Raw genomic sequence first — 18321 nt, 5'->3', positions numbered from 1 at the left:
GTTACTGCATGGTGTGTGACTTGGTGAAAGGATTGCATTGGTGGAAGGGCAGCTATTGCTTTTCATGTAAATGCTTGCAATAAAGTCTCTCCTCAGGTCTGTACTAACAAATGCACATAACGAAACCTTTTATTCCGGGTTCTGGTTTTGAGCTATTCTACCACATACAGAACAGACTTGTGATCATAGTTGTCCATTTACATTCTGTCTGCAGATTAGGGAGTCTGCTATTTCAAAGTGCGTTGATCAGATGTTTTTTTGTTTTTATAGGAGGCAAATGATCTGTGGGCAGCGCGATTCTTGTCCTTCTTGTGTTTCTGTAAAAAGAAGACTCCTAAAGCCAAATACATGCACTTAGCACAGGAGCTGTTGGTCGATCCAGACTGGCCACCTAAGCCAAGAACTACTACAGAAGCAAAGCCACCTTCTCTGGAGAATGGCAGTTACCAAGTTGTCACAATTACGTAGCAGCTACTATCGGGTTTATTAGTCCTATTGTCTTTAGGATGGGTAATTTGTGCGCGCTGCATGGGATGTCTGCATTGTATTGTGGAGCAGCTCACCGCAGAGCCCTGGACCGCTTTCATAATGCCTCCATTCATACACATGTCTGTACATTATGTCTGAACGGATAACGTTTTGCAAAGACTTCAGAAATGAAATAATTTTTTTATGTACCACTGCAGCACTCAGTGTGTTGATGGTGAAGGGAGCAGCCATCAGACCTTGGGACCATTTTATTTCATTTGTAAATTTTTTTTTTATTTTTTTTACTTTTTTCCATGGCGCCTAAATAAAACTTTTTGCTGTAACATAATATCATAGTCTTTCAATGTTCTCTTATTGATTTCATTTTTGACCCTGCATTACTCTACCGGCGTAAGCATTGAGGTCGCTTACACAGTCTGAGGCTATCCTACTGCGCTGCTAGCATCCCACTGCTGTAATATTGACTTTTTTACCCCCTCATTTTTAAAGTTGCATATAATGTTTACCTTCGTGCCTTTTTAAGTTAAATCTCCCATCCACCCTGATTCATTTGCATTAACAACTCATGTTCAGTACCAAAGATTAATTTTCCGTTTTTACGCTATAGTCTGTCACCCGTATTCACGTTTTTAAGAATCTACTTGAGGTTATTTTTATTTTTACACCCGACGCCTGTAACTTTTCATCAGTTGCTTGTTGTAGTAATTAGACTTCTGTTACATGCAGTGATACTGGATATATTTTCAGAGGATACATTGTCTGTGTAATGGCGGTCTCTGCTTACAATTCTTCCATTTATTGCTCCCTGAAACCATCAAGTGTTTGCACTAGAAGTCATTTCTGAATTCTTTGGAATAGATTCTATGAAAGCGAGTAGATGTTTTATAAATGTACCAGTAAAAAGAAAACTAAAATTTCTATTTTTTTTTCCAGCTATAAATCTATGCATTTCAGACCTTAGAGCTGTGAATTTTGCTGTGTTGAGTTCTGATGCTGTACAAGAGGGGTGGGGAACTCAGGACCGCAGGCCGTTTATGGCCCACGATGACCTTTTATCCGGCCCCAGGCAGATTCCCAGAGACCGCAGTGCTTGTGATGGCCATCAGCCCATTAATTTCTTCTTGCTTTGTGCTCACATACACACAGCGTTCACTACCGAACAGAGGCATGTGCAATGAATGATTGTCCTGACACCAGTGCCAGCATCAGGACGTACTTTGAGGGCTGTTAGCGCATGATTTGTATGGCCACTGAACGATGGTATGAATATCCAAATGGTCATTGACAAAGAGTCCCCACCCCTGCTGTACTTCAAAAGATCTCTCTGCTCCTTCTCCAGGCACTAAAGAGTTAAAGATGGGCATAAACCAAATCGCATCTATCTGTCTCTATATGGGATGCGTATAAATCTTTAGCAGCATGTGGTAAATTTTCTTGCTGTGTGTTCCTAAAGGTACCCATATGTACCTTGGATAACTGAGACAAATGCTGTGTCTCCCAAACCCTCCTTAGACATGCACGCTCAGTCAAGGGTGCAAGTGTTTCCAGTGGGGAGAGTGGAGTAAGCAACTGCTAGAAATCTTTAGTGACAGCTTGTCCTCCCTGAGAGCAAAAGAACCGAGCTTTGAAATTCAACAATCCCTAAAGTTCCCCTTTTAAGATCATTACTCAATGTTGTGTTATGAGGCCCCTCTATACACATTGGATGGTCATACGGTCATGCCTAAATCAATGGGCTTGGCCCATTTTTAATCTAAGCAACAGTATTCATCATGATATAGAGATGAGTATTAGGTTACCTACATTTTAACGTTTTTTAAATATATATAATGTAACATTACTACTAGATATAACAGGGCTAAATCTGTAGTAGTTTTAACACTTGTTGACAGCATCATCACAACTCAGTTGAGGATAAGGAATTTTTGGGGTCTTCCTGATATAACCCAATTGACTTAATGTGAGATATAGAAGCAGCTGAGAGCACTCTCTCAACTGCATACTTAACTTTTGTGGACTCAGTTTGTGTTCATATGCACGACCACTGCCCGCAGTAGAGGATACAGCAGCCTATATGTTTGTAGTGGGAAACATTTTTAAAAATACCTTCTATGCCAGGACTGAAAATTGACCATACATTTTCCATGTTTGGTGACCCAGTTCCTCTGGCTTTCATAATGGAGTGCAGTGGTAAGTCTAAACCATGTGCACAGTTTTTTGCAGTCTGCCTTCCTAAACAGACTACTAAATAACCAATGATTAGGAAATATCTACCCATCGGTGATCGTTTAGCAACACAGATCTCATAATGTAAACCCATCCTTGGACATTGTGAAACCAAAAGTTGTGCCAATTGACAAACTTAGCCCTTTTTAAATCTGAGACATGTAGTTTCACAACTGCTGGAGTCCTGCAGGTTTCTGACTCCTGCTGTAGATGCCATTTTGTTTAGTTTTTCTTGCCCTCTATCATTGTTCCCTTGTTCTATGCAACTCCAAAACCTCTGGTAATGGACTTGCTTGTCTGTGTCTGTTGGTTTCTGTCATGTATATTCCTTGCCAGAGAAAAGTTTGGTATATTGCAGTGCAGGGATAGATAAGTATCGGTTTCACTACATGTCCTTTTCTGGAACCCCCCAATATTAGCACAATGTGGGTGTCCTGTCCCCTTTGTAGCACTCCAGGAATGAGTAGGTGATGTGGAGAGGTGGTCATACATGCATGATACTTTTTCTCCAATGTAGTTTTATGGGAGTAATGAAACCCATTTCAGCAACTCACATTAAGTACAGTAAGAAAAGATTGTGCACCACTGCTCTAGAACCTGTGTTCATATTTGTTAAATCTTCAGATTTTTCCCCTGCCTCCTGCTTGTGATAGGTTTTTCCATGTTCTCTTTTAGAAGCTGGATACACATGACAATGCCTGAAACAACGTCTTGTTGAAATACACTGGAAAGTTTAAACACCGCACACAACAGATAATACAGACAGGGTCTGTGAACCAGAGGAATTGTATGTGCTTACCTAGTGACCTGCATTTACAGCCTAATATGCATATTTGGCTTTTAGTGCGAGTCAGAAGACCCTCGGTCAGTCTGGGCCTTGTGGTCCATACACTGTCAGTGAAACACAAATGTTGAGCTCAAGTCCAAGACTGACCTAGAGTCTAAGGGTATGTACACACGTAGCGGATTTGGCCCTGCGGATTTGCAGCAGTTTTCCATGCGGTGTACAGTACCATGTAAACCTATGGAAAACCAAATCCGCAGTGCACATGCTGCGGATAATTCCGCGCAGAAATGCAGCGGATTATTTTCAATTCTTTGTGCGGATTCTGCAGCGTTTTACACCTATTCCATAATTGGAATCCACAGGTGTAAAAAAACGCAGGCGAAATCCGCACTAAAACTGCACAAAATCCGCGGGGGAAAATACGCAGTGGAATCTGCAACGTGTGCACATAACCTAAAGGGTACGACTTTAAAGACATATTCTTGACATTTTGAAACAAAATTCTATTTTTTTTTTTTTGTTTGTGTGTGTGTGATTTGCATTGTCTTATTTTTCGTTATGCTACCTCTCTCACCACCTGCCATGCTTGGCAGTCTGAAGGGATCTAATTTAGGGTAGAACAGCTTGTTTTTCTTAATATTGCATGACCTGTTGCTTATATTAACCCCTTCACGACCGATGACTTACATGCACGTCATTGACTGTGTGCCTGCTTTGATGTGGGCTCACGCTGAGCCTGCATCTTTCCCCGCAATTGATAGCTGATTTAATTAGTCATCAAGTGCCTCTAACAGATGCGAGTGGAGCGCTGTTCCACCCACAGCTGTTAACCAGTTAAATGTCACTGTCAATCACTAACGGACATTTAACCCACGCTTGATCCTGCCCAACACGTGATCGTGGCGCGCCGATGGGTTGTAATGACAGCCAGGGGTCTGCTGAACACCGTTGTCTGTTTTCACAATCCTTTTGTGAACGCTGGCCTGTGGCCGGTGTTCATAGGAGCGCCTGATTTTTGCTGTACATAGCAGTGCTGATGCACAGGCTGATCGCAGCTTCAAGGAGACTTTTATACACCGTAAAAATAAAAAAGTAAATATATTAAAAAAAAACAAAAGTTAAAATCACCCCTATTGCCCCATTAAAACTATAACAAAAAAAAATACATACTTGGTATCGCAGAGTTCAGAAATGTCCAATCTATCAAAACGTAAAATAAATTAATCCAATTGGTAAATGGTGTAACAAGAAAAAAATATCAAAACACCAGAACTTCGGGTTTACTTGGTCACCACAACATTGCAATAAAATGCAATAACGGGCGATTAAAACATCATATCTACCCCAAAATAGCTCGGCACGCAAAAAATAAGCCCTCAGCTGAAAAATAGACAAATGGCGCTTTTTTATTTTTTATATACAAACATCGGAATTTTTTTTTTTAACCATTTAAGAAAAAAGAACCTATACATGTTTGTTATCTGCAAACTTTTAATGACCTGGGGAATCATAACAGCAGGTCAGTTTTAGCATTTGGTGAACATGGTAAAAAACAGGTGTGGAATTGCACTTTTTTTCCCCAATTTTTATGTGGAATTTTTTTTCCTGTTTTCCAGTACATTATATGGTAAAATCAATGGTGTTGTTCAAAATTACAACTCATCTCTAAAACAAAAAAAAAGAAACAAGCCCTCACTTGGCCATATTGACGGAAAAGTGAAAAAGTTACGGCTCTGGGAAAAAGGGGACCAAAAAAACAAGAACGGAAAATCACAAGATCGTGAAGGGGTAAAAAAAAAATCTGCATGCGTGTAAAAATATACATGCATATGTACGTAGGCGATGCCTTGTAAAAATGTGTATAGGACAATGTACAGTACATTTATTTAGCAATTCTAAGTAACTTATACAATTAAAAACAAAAGTCCTGCATTCTAAACATATATCATGAATATAATTTATTGAAAGTGAAACACTGCGGTGGGATAATAATAATGTTATATATTCTGATGTTAACCCTTTGTATTCCATGACTATCCCCAACTCTGAACCTATCCATCGCAGCCAGGTGTGCCAGCAGGTATCGGTTGCCCTTGTGTATTGCGCTGGTTTGTGCCTTCACGATTTAACCCTTTATGTGCCTGGAGCTTTCCATTCTGACTGGCAATGACTGCGTGTTTGTTTGCCTGCTTCACCCCAAAACATGTACAAGAAAAAGGCAGCTCATTTTCTGTATAAGGGCTTTGAAAAGTGGCCTTTTTTTAACGATTTCATGTTGTTGCAGGCTCACCAACAGCCGTAGAGTTTCTGCGTGAAAATGTCACAAACTAGTGATTCTGTCTGATAAAACTGTGGTCATTCTGCAAATTCTTGCAGTTCCTAAGTTCAACAGTACAGTTGCTAACCAGCTAAACCACGTGTTCTCCCTTTTCTAAGGTTCTGTACTTAAGCAAAGTATGTATATTTTGCTGGATAAAATGAGCGCACAAATGTATAAAAAAAGAATTCTAGCTTTTGCAACAAAATGTGTTCTATATAAATATATTAAGATTATTTTTCTTGTATTGTCTATGAAATAAATATAAGTACCCCTCAGGGTTTTTATTTTTTACATTTTCATTTAATTTAATTTTATTTCATTGAAACTAGCAATTGCTAAAGTGCACTGCAGAACTGATTCCTGCGTTTGTACATGCAGAATGTTTTTGCTTTATCCCTGTGCTCTCTACAAGTTGTAGTCTTAGTTCTTGTACCCTTTCATATTGGCGAGGTTCCTGCTTCAGTGCCTCATTCTTGGCCAGCTATAGGAATACACCTGGATAGAACGGATACTAGGCAGGCACACATTTAATTTTATTTTAAAGGGTCTTTTTTGTCATAGAATGTAATGGCTTACTGCTAATATATCTTATAGCCAACCGTCTGGTGCATGTCCAACCTGATCTAGATCAAAAAAGGGGCCTTGGTCCTTTCAAGTTCCAGATTAGTCTCCTGGCATTCGGACTCCCACCAGTTAGTTAAGCGGCCCATACACATTATATAGTGGTATATAGCAAACCGCTATTCCAGCATTTTCAGTGCTATCGGAATATATCCAAATATAGTGTGGAAACACCTATACACCTCGATAATTAGACCGATCCCACCAAACTTGGTGGTTTTGACCTTCTTACAATTGATGTTTATGGACACCTTAAGTAATAGCCAAACCTAGAGATGAGTAATTTGTTACTATGGTGGCAAAACCCCTTTAAGGAACAATACACCAGGTATGTAGGCAATGTACTAACATTTCTTTTATGTTCAATAGCCAACAAAAAACCAAACTGGCTACTTATGAATGATTGGTGTAAGCCCCCTGTGTTTCACTAGTAAATTTTCTGCTATAGCCACTGTGTGAGAATTAAGAATCTGCTTATTTGCCATTGGTTAAACTGGCCTTGTCGCTCATAGCAACCACAGTGCAATTTTAAGTTTTTTAAACAATTTTTTTTTTTTCTTAAACATAAATGGTTGCTGTAGTAACAGTTTATTCTATTTATACAAGTATATTAATTCTGCCACGCATAGAATGTTGGCTGAAATTAATCTTCACAGATGTGTATGCTTGTTTAGCCAACTCTAAGTAACTCTGGAATAATATAATGTAAATTAAGCTACCACAAAGCAATATGTTACAGGCATTGTCCGACCCGGTGGAAGTTTTGGCCATCGTGGTGTCTTGCTGAATCCTAACAGTGTGTAATGTACACACAGAATTCAGCTCCGTTTGCCGGTTACAGTGGCCTTCACAAGTAGGTAATTTGCATATTCAAGTCACATGCCGACTAGATTCTCATCCACTTCTTTCGATGTTCTATTGAGCAAAGTGGATGAAAATCTAGTTGCCATGTGACTACAAGTATGCAAATTACACATTTGTGGTCATGTGATGAATGCTAGAACTGGCATCAGATCCGAACTCTAAAGCTAGAATCACACGACCGTATTTTCTCATCTGAGAAAGATCGGTCCGATCGTGCTAATCACACTGAGTGTGATCGAATTCTCCTGGATGAGAAGAAGGGGGGAAAAAAATCTCCATCTTCTCCATTCTGTCAGTCCATGCAAATGGCACCTAAGTGGGATGTCATCCGAGTGCAGGCCGATGCTTCCATGCACTCACTGACTTGCATGACCGAGTGTGAGCCAGTTATCGCATGCAGATCGCGCATGCTGCACGAGCCCTAACATTGTATATTATAAACCGTTAGGATTCAGCAGGCTACAGTGTTTGCTGAAAATTCCACTTTTGGAGCTGAACGCCCCTTTTAAATGCTCAGTAATGCTTTGTATTGTGTTTTGTTTTTATTTTACATTTCTTTAAACATTCTGCAGTTCTTTCAAATAAAGGACCTGCGTCACTGCCCAGAAGACTTGTTTTTTTTCCCCTTTGCCTATAGATATATATATAACTTTGCGATGCTTAACAATCCGTCCGGGGGGGGTGGGATGTTGTGGGTTCGATTTTGCATTTTTCTTTCATATTTGCTTGTGTGTGTTTTGATAATTGTTTCAATAATTTATTTTATTTATTTGTTTTCCTCATTTGTGCTTCAGACTGTGCTAATCTGTAATATGTTTGTTGTATTATAAATGTGGTGTTTTTTGTTTTTTTTTTAAATCTTAGTCATGCAGTATCCTTTCCATACAGAGGGTTATGTCCTATCCTCTTTGCTACAAACCATTGCACTGTGGGACACTCAAATTTAAGCACAGTCCTTTTAGCTATGTTGATGATGCACTGCACATAGTGACATGGCTTGTGAAAGCACAGACCAAAGCGGGGACCTCCTAATCCATCACATTTTAATTAGATCTCATAATAGTGGCAAGCGACAGTTGAAACTGCCTAAAACGCCAAGACCTTTTCATTTAGAAACTAGAACAAAGTAACATTTTAGAAGGCGCATTTTAGATTTGTATATATCGATTTTTAGCCACGTAACCAGTGTAGAAAACCCACTGCTTTATGTAAATAATGTAGCCACGATGATAGATCAATGATCATGATATAATCAGATGACTCCGTCACCCATTGTCTACGTGCACTGAAGGCTTTTCTTGCGATCTGTATATGTAGGGTTGGCGTCTGTGGCTGATATGTCATTATATTGCAATTATGTGAGCTCAGATGGTTAACCCTTGGCACATAAATCTGTGAATTTCCTACAGTGGCCATCCACTCTTTAATCCCCACAATTGTGCTGTAGTAAAACATAGGCTCTTGTGATCTCCAACCTAAAGTTGCTAAATGTCCTCCATATTTGTATTTGTGCATGTCATTAGTTACTTACCTGAGTAGACTTGCAGTTTACATGCCTGTTTAACTACAAATAGAGTACAGGGCCTCTTAAGTTATGGTTTGTTAATGCATTCATTTAAACCATATGGTAACTTCTTGTTATGAACGCTTACCATTTTTCTTTTCTTTTTTCCCCCTTAAAAAATTGAATATTAAAGTACTAAGTCAATTCTACTCAAGCCAGAAAACAAAAAAAACTTTAAAGGCATATTACCATCGCCAAGATACTTTCGCAATATGTAGTAGATATAATATTAGCAAATGCTTCAGTTAAAAATGTAGTATAGTTCTTCTGATTCACTATGTCGCTTACCCCATGTCCAGGGCATTGTGGTAGCTTAGGTATCCATTGTTACGGCCAATAACAACTAACGGTCACTATGAGTAGATGTAACCATGGATACCAAAGCTACTGGAATTCCCTGCACATGGGGTAAGCGCCATGGTGAATCAGGAGAACTATACTATATTTTTAATTTTAGGTATTTGCTAATATGATTATTATTATACCTACTACTTATTTAGATGGGATAGGATCTTTGAGATTGGAATGCCTCTTTTTACAGTAGAACATTCCAGTTCCACTGAGTAGTATAATTTGGGGATTTTTTGTTGTTGCCACACTGTGCCCTGCATCTCAACTGCTTGTAATTTAACCTTTATGGCTTTTGCCCACGAATAAGAGATACAAAAGAAATGGATGCTGCATATCAAAATGAACAAAGTGCTGCTCTTTATGGTACCCTACTGTAAAAAAGAAACCATACCTGCAAAAATGTAAATATATCATGTATATAGTCATGTAAAATAATTTTGTGATTAAAGCCCTTTTAAATAAAAACACAAAATTCAAATGTTTGTTGTTTTGTTTTTTTTTGCTTTTTGCTGCTGAAAGGTGTTCCTTCTTCAATACCTGATCCTGCACTTAACCGTATTGGGTTTTCTTACATGTTCACTGTCCTTTTTGGGGGAATGGTGACACACACACTGAAGAGGAATGGGACACAGGCAGTTACACTGAAACAAGGAACTAGTATGATAAAGTGTATGCTCTCACTTTCTGGTTTTACACAAATTGCAGTTTAGAACACAGCGTTTTCCCCTTAATCTCTATAAGGAGCTTATAAAGGTTGTTAGGGCCCTGTATGTCTGCCCAAGGTTATGGTGCGCAACCGGACGATGTCCTCACACATACCACCTCAAGGATAATTTCTTCCTTCTCCATTCACATGTACGAGTACCATGCTTTTCTGAGCTTTTTTGCTGGATGGCTGGACATTTGACAGTTCTCCTGGGTTTAATCACCCACAGCACAATCCTTACTGTGAGTTGTCACATGTCAGGGCCATATCAATTTGTAACAGGCAACTAGGGCAGCTCCAATTATAGGGCACATGAGTAGTAGGAAAAGTGAAGAGTGGGTGGAAAGTTTGAGGAGGACAAAAAAGTCCAGCTTTCAAATCAAATAGTAGACAAAATTGTTTTTTTTTTGTTTTTTTTTATACATTTCAAAACATATACAAATTATGCCAATAAAATAATTGAAGAGGGAGACCCCCATGGAACCAAACATTCTCGGTCCACGAGGACTAATTGTCATGCTCCTCCTTTAGCCATTGAAGCTTTCCACACTGTTCAGTCTATGCAGAAACTGAATATCCAGCCAGGACCTTTATCTCATATGAGAATGTAACACCGGGGCAGACATATCATTATGGCAACCTTTTGGAGCCATTTCTATCTCTCTAAATCGGGTGCTGCCATAGCTGCGGTGCTGGAGTTGTGATTAAAGGGGTGATGTCACCCCTCTGGTCGCCGACTTATTGAGCTCAACCTCGTGTGCCATCGTGTGCCAACGACATCTACACGAGCACGGAATACAGTGGCTGACTAGAGTGTTGATGTGACTGGTCACAACCTCAGGACTGCAGTGGTGGCTGGAAGCTGGCTCTGCACCCTGAAGGTTGTGGGGGAGTACCTGATGAGTTATGTACTTTTCACACTTTGGTATTTATTTTTACTAAAAGTAGACATCCCTTAATACAAGGTGATGAGGGCTGTTCAGTGACTACATGTGCCGCTTATCTGAGTGGGAGGCGACCATAAATCCCTCAGTGCTCCCCTCTGATTAGCAGCTCTGCATTTTCATACTATGAGCAGACAAAGGAGGGACATAAACAATCATCTCTTGGAAGTGGTGGTGGATTGGAGGAACCTCTGTGCGGTGTCCTACTGCTTTTCCAGTGAGTGCTAGTAGCAGCCCCACACAGGCAATGAGACTGATACTCGGCACCATTAGATGTCATGGATAGAACCGGCCTCCTACTGCTGACAGTCTCCGTGTTTGCACAGGCTCCTACTAGCACTCGATAAACAGTGGCGGCAGCACTTGTAAATTATTCTGTGTTCTCCCCTCACAGACGTGCCGGTGTCCCCTACCTCTCCTGCAATGTTGAGGGCACACACACATCAGGAGACGGAGCAAGCTGAGAGGGAACGATGTCACCAGCAAGGAGGAGGAGGCAGCTGAAACCTTTTCAGGGCTTGTCCTCCACTTCTTTGTCTTGCTCATAGCGGTTTGCTATACACAATACTAGTGTTCCGAGGATGCAGACAGCCATGAGCCACAGATTGGGAATCCCTGTCTTTGAGAAATCTGTTATATTTCTGCTCCTGGGTAGAACTTTAACTCAATTCATAAGTAAAACCAGTAGCTCCTCCCTCTCTCAGCTTCTTTTTCTTCATAGAATCTGATGAGCAGCAACTGTCATCCTCCATATCAGTAATGGGAAAATCTGTCTTCAATTAAAAGATATTACAGATCTAAGCCTTGAATTGAGCGTGAAAGCTCCATGTGCCCCTGCTGTGTACTGTGTAATGGCCATGTCTGACCCTGCAGGAACATGGTCAGATCATACCACAGCTCCTGCTGATTAATTCTGGCCGAGAAAGAAGTCAATTTCTCTAAGTCCATTTACTCCCATGCCTGCTTTCATTTTCCTGACCAAGCCAATTTTTCCAATTCTGACAACCATCACTTTATGAGGTTATAGCTCTGGAACGCTTCAATGGATCCCACCGTTTCTGAGATTTTTTTTTATTTTTTTGAAAGGCATATTGTACTTCATGATAGTGGTAAAATTTATTTGATCTGAAATATGTTTATTTGCGGAAAAAAAACGGAAATTTGGCAAAAATGTTGAAAATTTTGCAATTTTCAAACTTTTAGTTTTAATGCCCTTAAATCAGAGTCATGTCACACAAAATAGTTAATAAGTAACGTTTCCCGCATGTCTACTTTAAAAAAAATAAAATTTTGGCAGGAACTTAAAAGGGTTAAAAGTTAAGAGATTTCTCGTTTTTACAACATTTACAAAACCAATTTTTATAGAAACCACATCACATTTGAAGTATCTTTGAGGGGCTTATATGACAAAAAATACCCCAAATTCACACCATTCTAAAATCTGCACCCTCAAGGTGCTTAAAGGGAACCTGTCACCCCCAAAATCAAAGGTGAGCTAAGCCCACCGGCATCAGGAGCTTATGTACAGCATTCTGGAATGCTATAGATAAGCCCCCGATGTAACCTGAAAGATGAGAAAGAGGTTCGATTTATACTCATGCGGGTGGTCCGATCCGATGGGCGTCGCGGTCCTGTCCGGGGCCTCCCATCTTACAATGACGTCCTCTTCTTGTCTTCACGCTGCGGCTCCGACGCAGGCGTACTTTGTCTACCATTTTGAGGACAGCAAAGTACTGCAGTGCGCAGGCGCCGGGCCTCTCTGACCTTTCCCAGCGCCTGTGCACTGCAGTACTTTGCTCTGCCCTCAACAGGACAGACAAAGTGCGCCGGAGCCGCAGCGTGAATGCAAGAGGAGGACGTCATTGTAAGAAGATGGGAGGTGCTGGACCGGACCGCGACGCCCATCGGACCGCCCCTGGGCGAGTATAATCTAACCTCTTTTTCTCATCTTTCAGGATACATCTGTGGCTTATCTACAGCATTCCAGAATGCTGTAGATAAGCCCCTGATGCCGGTGGGCTTAGCTCACCTTCCATTTTGGGGGCGACAGGTTCCCTTTAAAACCACATGCAAGACGTTTATTAACCCTTCAGGTGCTTCACAGGAATTAATGAAATATGAAAGGAAAAAATAAACTTAACTTTTTTAGCAAAAATATTACTAGACTTTTTTTTTACTTTCACAAGGGTAACAGGAGAAAATGGACCATACAATTTGCTGTGCAATTTCTCCTGATCACAACAATCCCCGATATGTGGAGGCAAGCCACTGTTTGGGCACACGGCAGGGCTCGGAAGTGAAGGATTGCCATTTGCCTTTTTGAATATAAAATTAGCTGGAATTAATTAGCGGATGCCATGTCGCGTTTGGAGAGCCCCTGATGTGCCTAAACAGTGGAAACTCCCCAAAAGTGACACCACTTTGAAAACTAGCCCCCTCAGGGAACATATCTAGGTGTGTAATGAGCACCTTGAACCCCCAGGTGCTTCATAAAGTAGTGTTCAACATAATAGCAGTGTGTACAAACACATGAGTTAATCACAAAATCTTTATACTAGTTTTTATTTCCATGCATTGGGAACATTGCACACTGTTTTCTAAGTCAAAACACGAAGAGAAATATATATATATTTTTTAACTACAGAGAATAACAAAAATGAACATTGGGCAGTTCTATAAAAGAAAAAAAAATGTAGCGTCTGCATTTTTCTTTGCAAATTCACAATGTGTACTTTTTTTGAGGATTTAGCATTCCTGTGAATTACTTTCCTAATATTTATTTGTATAACTACAGTTTTTTTAAGTGCTGCTTCACCTCTACAGTGAAGGAAATTATTATCTCTTTATCTCTCGCTGCTTTTGTAAGTTTGCCCACTAACAAAGACATGAACAGTCTATAATTTTAACAATGAGAGAATGTCAAAAATAAAATCCAGAAAATCACATTGTATAAATTATATAAATGTATTTGCATTTTGCAGTGAGAAATAAGTATTTGATCCCCTACCAACCAATAAGAGTTCTGACTCCTACACACCAGTTAGACGCTCCTAATCAACTTGTTACCTGCATTAAAGACAGCTGTCTTATATAGTCACCTTTATAAAAGACTCCTGTCCACAGATTCAATCAGTCAGACTCTAACCTATACAACATGGACAAGACCAAAGAGCTTTATAAGGATGTCAGGGACAAGATCATAGACCTGCACAAAGCTGGAATGGGCTACAAAACCATAACTAAGATGCTGGGTGAGAAGGAGACAACTGTTGGTGCAATAGTAAGAAATTGGAAGAAATACAAAATAACTGTCAATCGACATCAATCAGGGGCACCATGCAAAATCTCACCTCGTGGGGTATACTTGATCAAGAGGAAGGTGAGAGATAAGCCAAAAACTACACTGGGACCACACAGTGACAAAGAAAACCATTGGTAACACATTATGTCGTAAAGGTTAAAAAATCCTGCAGTGCCCGCAAGATCCTCCTGCTCAAGAAGGCACATGTGCAGGCCTGTCTGAAGTTTTCCAATGAACACCAGGATGATTCTGTGAGTGATTGGGAAAAGGTTCTGTGGTCAGATGAGACAAAAATTGAGGTCTTCGGCATTAACTGAGCGTGTTTGGAGGAACAGAAATGCCTGTGACCCAAAGAACACTCTCCCCACTGTCAAGCATGGAGGTGGAAACATGTTTTGGGGGCTGTTTCTCTGCTAAGGGCACAAAACTACTTCACCGCATCAATGGGAGAATGGATGGAGCCATGTACCGTAAAATACTGAGTGACAACCTCCTTCCCTCCGCCAGGACATTAAAAATGGGTCGTGGCTGGGTCTTCCAGCAAGACAATGGCCCAAAACATACAGCCAAGACAACAAAGGAGTGGCTCAAAAAGAAGCACATTAAGGTCATGGAGAGGCCTAGCCAGTCTCCAGACCTTAATCCCATAGAAAACTTATGGAGGGAGTTGACGCTTCGAGTCGCCAAGTGACCGCCTCAAAATCTTAATGATTTAGAGATGATCTGCAAAGAGGAGATGACCATAATTCTTCCTGACATGTGCGCAAACCTCATCATCAACTACAAAAAGCGTCTGCTGTGCTTGTCAATAAAGGTTTTCCCACCATGTATAAAGCCTTGTTTGCCAGAGGGATCAAATACGTATTTCTCACTGTAAAATGAAATTTATATAATTTATACAATGTGATATTCTGGATTTTATTTTTGATATTCTATCTCTCAATGTTAAAATTAACCTTCCCTTAAAATTACAGACTGCTCACGTCTTTGTCAGTGGGCAAACTTGCAATATCAGCAAGGGATCGAATAATTATTTCCTTCACTGTATGTTGAATAGAGTCAACCAAATTCTGGAACCTGTTATTCCAACCCATGATGCTTTGACTGTGTCCCACAATTTTTTGGCATTTGTTGGCTTTGCCTCTGAAACAGAATTTTCCAGGTCACCACCTGACAGCACACTGGAGGACGTCCTTCTTGTCCATGATGGGACAGGAAACACGAGAGGTTAAAAGGACCCTCCCCCTACCACCCTTCAGTGTTTTTCCTGTCCCATTATGGATAGGAACGGACGAGAGGAAGCTACCGTTCTGTGCGGGGGGATGTGGATCGGGGGGGCTTTGCCTCACCCTTCCCTCCAGGAGGCACCCGCTGGCCGACACCCGACCGAGGGTCCCTCTGCCTACCAGTGTAGCGCTGCTCCTGGTATGAGGATCGCTTCTCCCTGCCGGGGGCTCTCGATCCTTCCGTCGCGCCCCCTGGTGCATGCGATCCCAGCGGCGGCCTCTGCTGATGTCGGTGTCTCCATGCGGCCGGCATGGGGAAGCAAATCCTCGCTGCACCATCCTCTCTTTCCGGCCGCGCGTCACTTCCGGTTTGCGGCTGAGGGGGGCGGGCGGCGTCACTGCAACAGGAAGCGGTAGTGAGCGCAGGAGCGCTGTACAGATGAACAGAGGAACAGAAATATAAAGGTATGTGCGGGGCAGTAAGCGATCTCCAGTGCATCATGGAGGACGCAGCTAGAGCAGAGGGGCAGGAGTCCACGGCGCTAGTAAGTAGAGCAGGGACCCTGTATTATGGATATCTTAAAAAAAAAAAAATGGGGCATTATGCTAGAGTTTGTTATTTCCTATAGGCGGCCTCATTACCTGAAAAACCGTTAAAGAAGCCTGGCAAAAGCAAAAAGTGTCCTATTTGTGCAGCCAAGCTGAAAGATACCTGGCAGAAACCCCTATGTGAAGCGTGCACCTGCAGAATCATAGGAGAGGAGCAGGCTTCTCTTATGTCAAATATGAGAGCCATGATAAGAGAGGAGGTTCAGGCTTCCGTATCAGGTCTGGTACTACCTCAAGCCTCACCTTCGGAGAGACCGAGCAAAAGGCAGAGGGTCGATTACTCTTCAGGAGACTCGTCATCTTCTGTGTCGGATATAGAGGAGGAAGAGGAGAGCAGAGACCCTCCGGAGAAAGGGAGAAGATACTTATTCTCCGCGGCGGACACAGGAGAACTGTTGGAGGCTGTTCGGCATACTATGCAAATTGAGGAACCACAACCATCTTGTTCGGTTCAGGATGAAATGTTTGGTGGCTTGCGCTCGCAGACTGCGAAGGTGTTTCCGGTAAATTCCCATATCAGATCCATGATTCTGGATGAATGGGAGGAGGCGGAGAAGAGGCTGACTATCCCTAAAGATTTCCGACTCCGCTTGCCGTTTGACCCAGATGAAGTTAAAGAATGGGTCGATATTCCTAAAATAGACATTCCATTGGCTAAAGTATCCAGAAGAACCTCAATCCCTTTTGAGGACTCTTCCAATCTGAAAGAGCCCATGGATAGGAAAGCAGATGGCCTTTTAAAAAGGGCCTGGGAGAGTTCTTCGGCAGTTATTGGAGCAAATATTGCAGCGACATCAGTGGCTCGCTCCATGGACCTGTGGCTACATGATCTTCAGAATCAATTAATAGCCAAAACTCCTAGGGATACTATCCTGAAATCCCTGCCTCTGTTAAAATTGGCAACCACCTTTTTGGCAGACGCGTCCGCAGAGACTGTTAGGTTTGCGGCTAGAGGTCAATCTCTGTCTAATGCAGCCCGAAGAGCTATCTGGCTCAAAAGCTGGTCGGGTGATATGCACTCCAAAAATAAATTGTGTTCCATACCCTTTTCTGGGGGCAGGGTCTTCGGACCGGTCCTCGACGATATCTTAGAGAAGGCCTCAGATGTAAAAAAGGGGTTCCCAGAAGAAAAGCCTAAAAAATTCCAGCCCTTTCGGAGACCCCGCTATAATCAAAAACCAGATTACAGGGGTAAAGGAAAACAAGGTAGATGGAGCTACCAGAAAGGGGGGGATAGTAGACCCAAAACCAAGGACTCGAGTTACTCAGGTCCGAGATCGAGCTACCGTAGAAAATGACGCCATCAAAGTAGGGGGTCGTCTAGCCGGATTCCTAGAAGGTTGGAGGGAAATAACAACAAGTCCTTGGGTGTTACAGGTGGTGTCCCAGGGATACAAAATCGAATTTACCTCCCTTCCGCCCGAAAGGTTTCTGGTGTCCAGCTCACATCTAAAATCATCATCCCCCATGTGGTCGGATATACAGGACCTCCTAAAAATGGCAGCAATTGTTCCGGTCCCCTCTCAAGAAGAGTACAGAGGTCATTACTCGAATCTCTTCTCGATAACAAAACCATCGGGAGAATCGAGAACGATAATAAATCTGAAGCACCTAAACAATTGGGTGGTATACAAAAGATTCAAAATGGAGTCAATTCGGTCTACCATTCCTCTGTTGGGAAGGGGTATGGTGATGTGCACTCTAGATCTAAAGAGTGCATATTACCATGTTCCCATTTGCTTAAACCACCAAAAGTTCCTGCGGTTCGCGGTAAACATGGAAGGGAAGATCTACCACTTTCAATTTCGCTGTCTCCCCTTCGGCCTGGCGTCGGCTCCCAGGGTTTTTACAAAACTTATGGTAGAGGTGGTCGCATATCTGAGAAATCAGGATTTGATGGTAATCCCTTATTTAGACGACTTTTTAGTAGCGGCAGAGTCAGTACACCAGCTCAGGATCAACTGTCAATCCCTCATTTCCACACTAGAGAGTCTCGGATGGATTATAAATTGGAAGAAATCAGATCTAATTCCGAAATCCAGAATAAAATTCCTAGGAGTCATGCTCGATTCAGAAACAAGAATGTCCTACCTTCTGGAAGACAGGCTAAAGGGTATAGTAAAAAAGGTCCATCACTTCTCCCGAGGCCGAAATACGATCAGAGACGGGATGATAATACTGGGGTTAATGACGGCCTGCAACCCTTGCGTAAGATGGAGCCAGTTTCATTCCCGGCAGCTTCAGCAGGGAGTTCTGAGGAGCTGGAACAGAAGACAGAACTCTCTAAATCAAAGACTGAATCTTTCATTTCAG

At 41.7% G+C, this 18321-nt stretch overlaps 1 protein-coding gene across 2 annotated transcripts in view; it reads left to right on the top strand.

The window, feature by feature from the left end:
* Window positions 1–4743, top strand: part of ATP13A3 (ATPase 13A3) — a 182141-nt gene extending 177398 nt beyond the window's left edge. For both annotated transcript variants that reach the window (XM_077290356.1, XM_077290355.1), the window contains one exon: window positions 271–4743. In XM_077290356.1, coding sequence (XP_077146471.1) covers window positions 271–468 — 198 coding nt within the window. In that variant the 3' untranslated portion in view covers window positions 469–4743. The remainder of the gene's footprint in view (window positions 1–270) is intronic.
* The last annotated feature ends 13578 nt before the right edge of the window (window positions 4744–18321 follow it).

This window comes from Ranitomeya variabilis, chromosome 2 (assembly GCF_051348905.1).
Source record: "Ranitomeya variabilis isolate aRanVar5 chromosome 2, aRanVar5.hap1, whole genome shotgun sequence".
NCBI lineage: Eukaryota > Metazoa > Chordata > Amphibia > Anura > Dendrobatidae > Ranitomeya > Ranitomeya variabilis.
The sequence above is the reverse complement of the archived record's forward strand: the minus strand, read 5'-3'. Positions and strand labels throughout refer to the sequence as shown.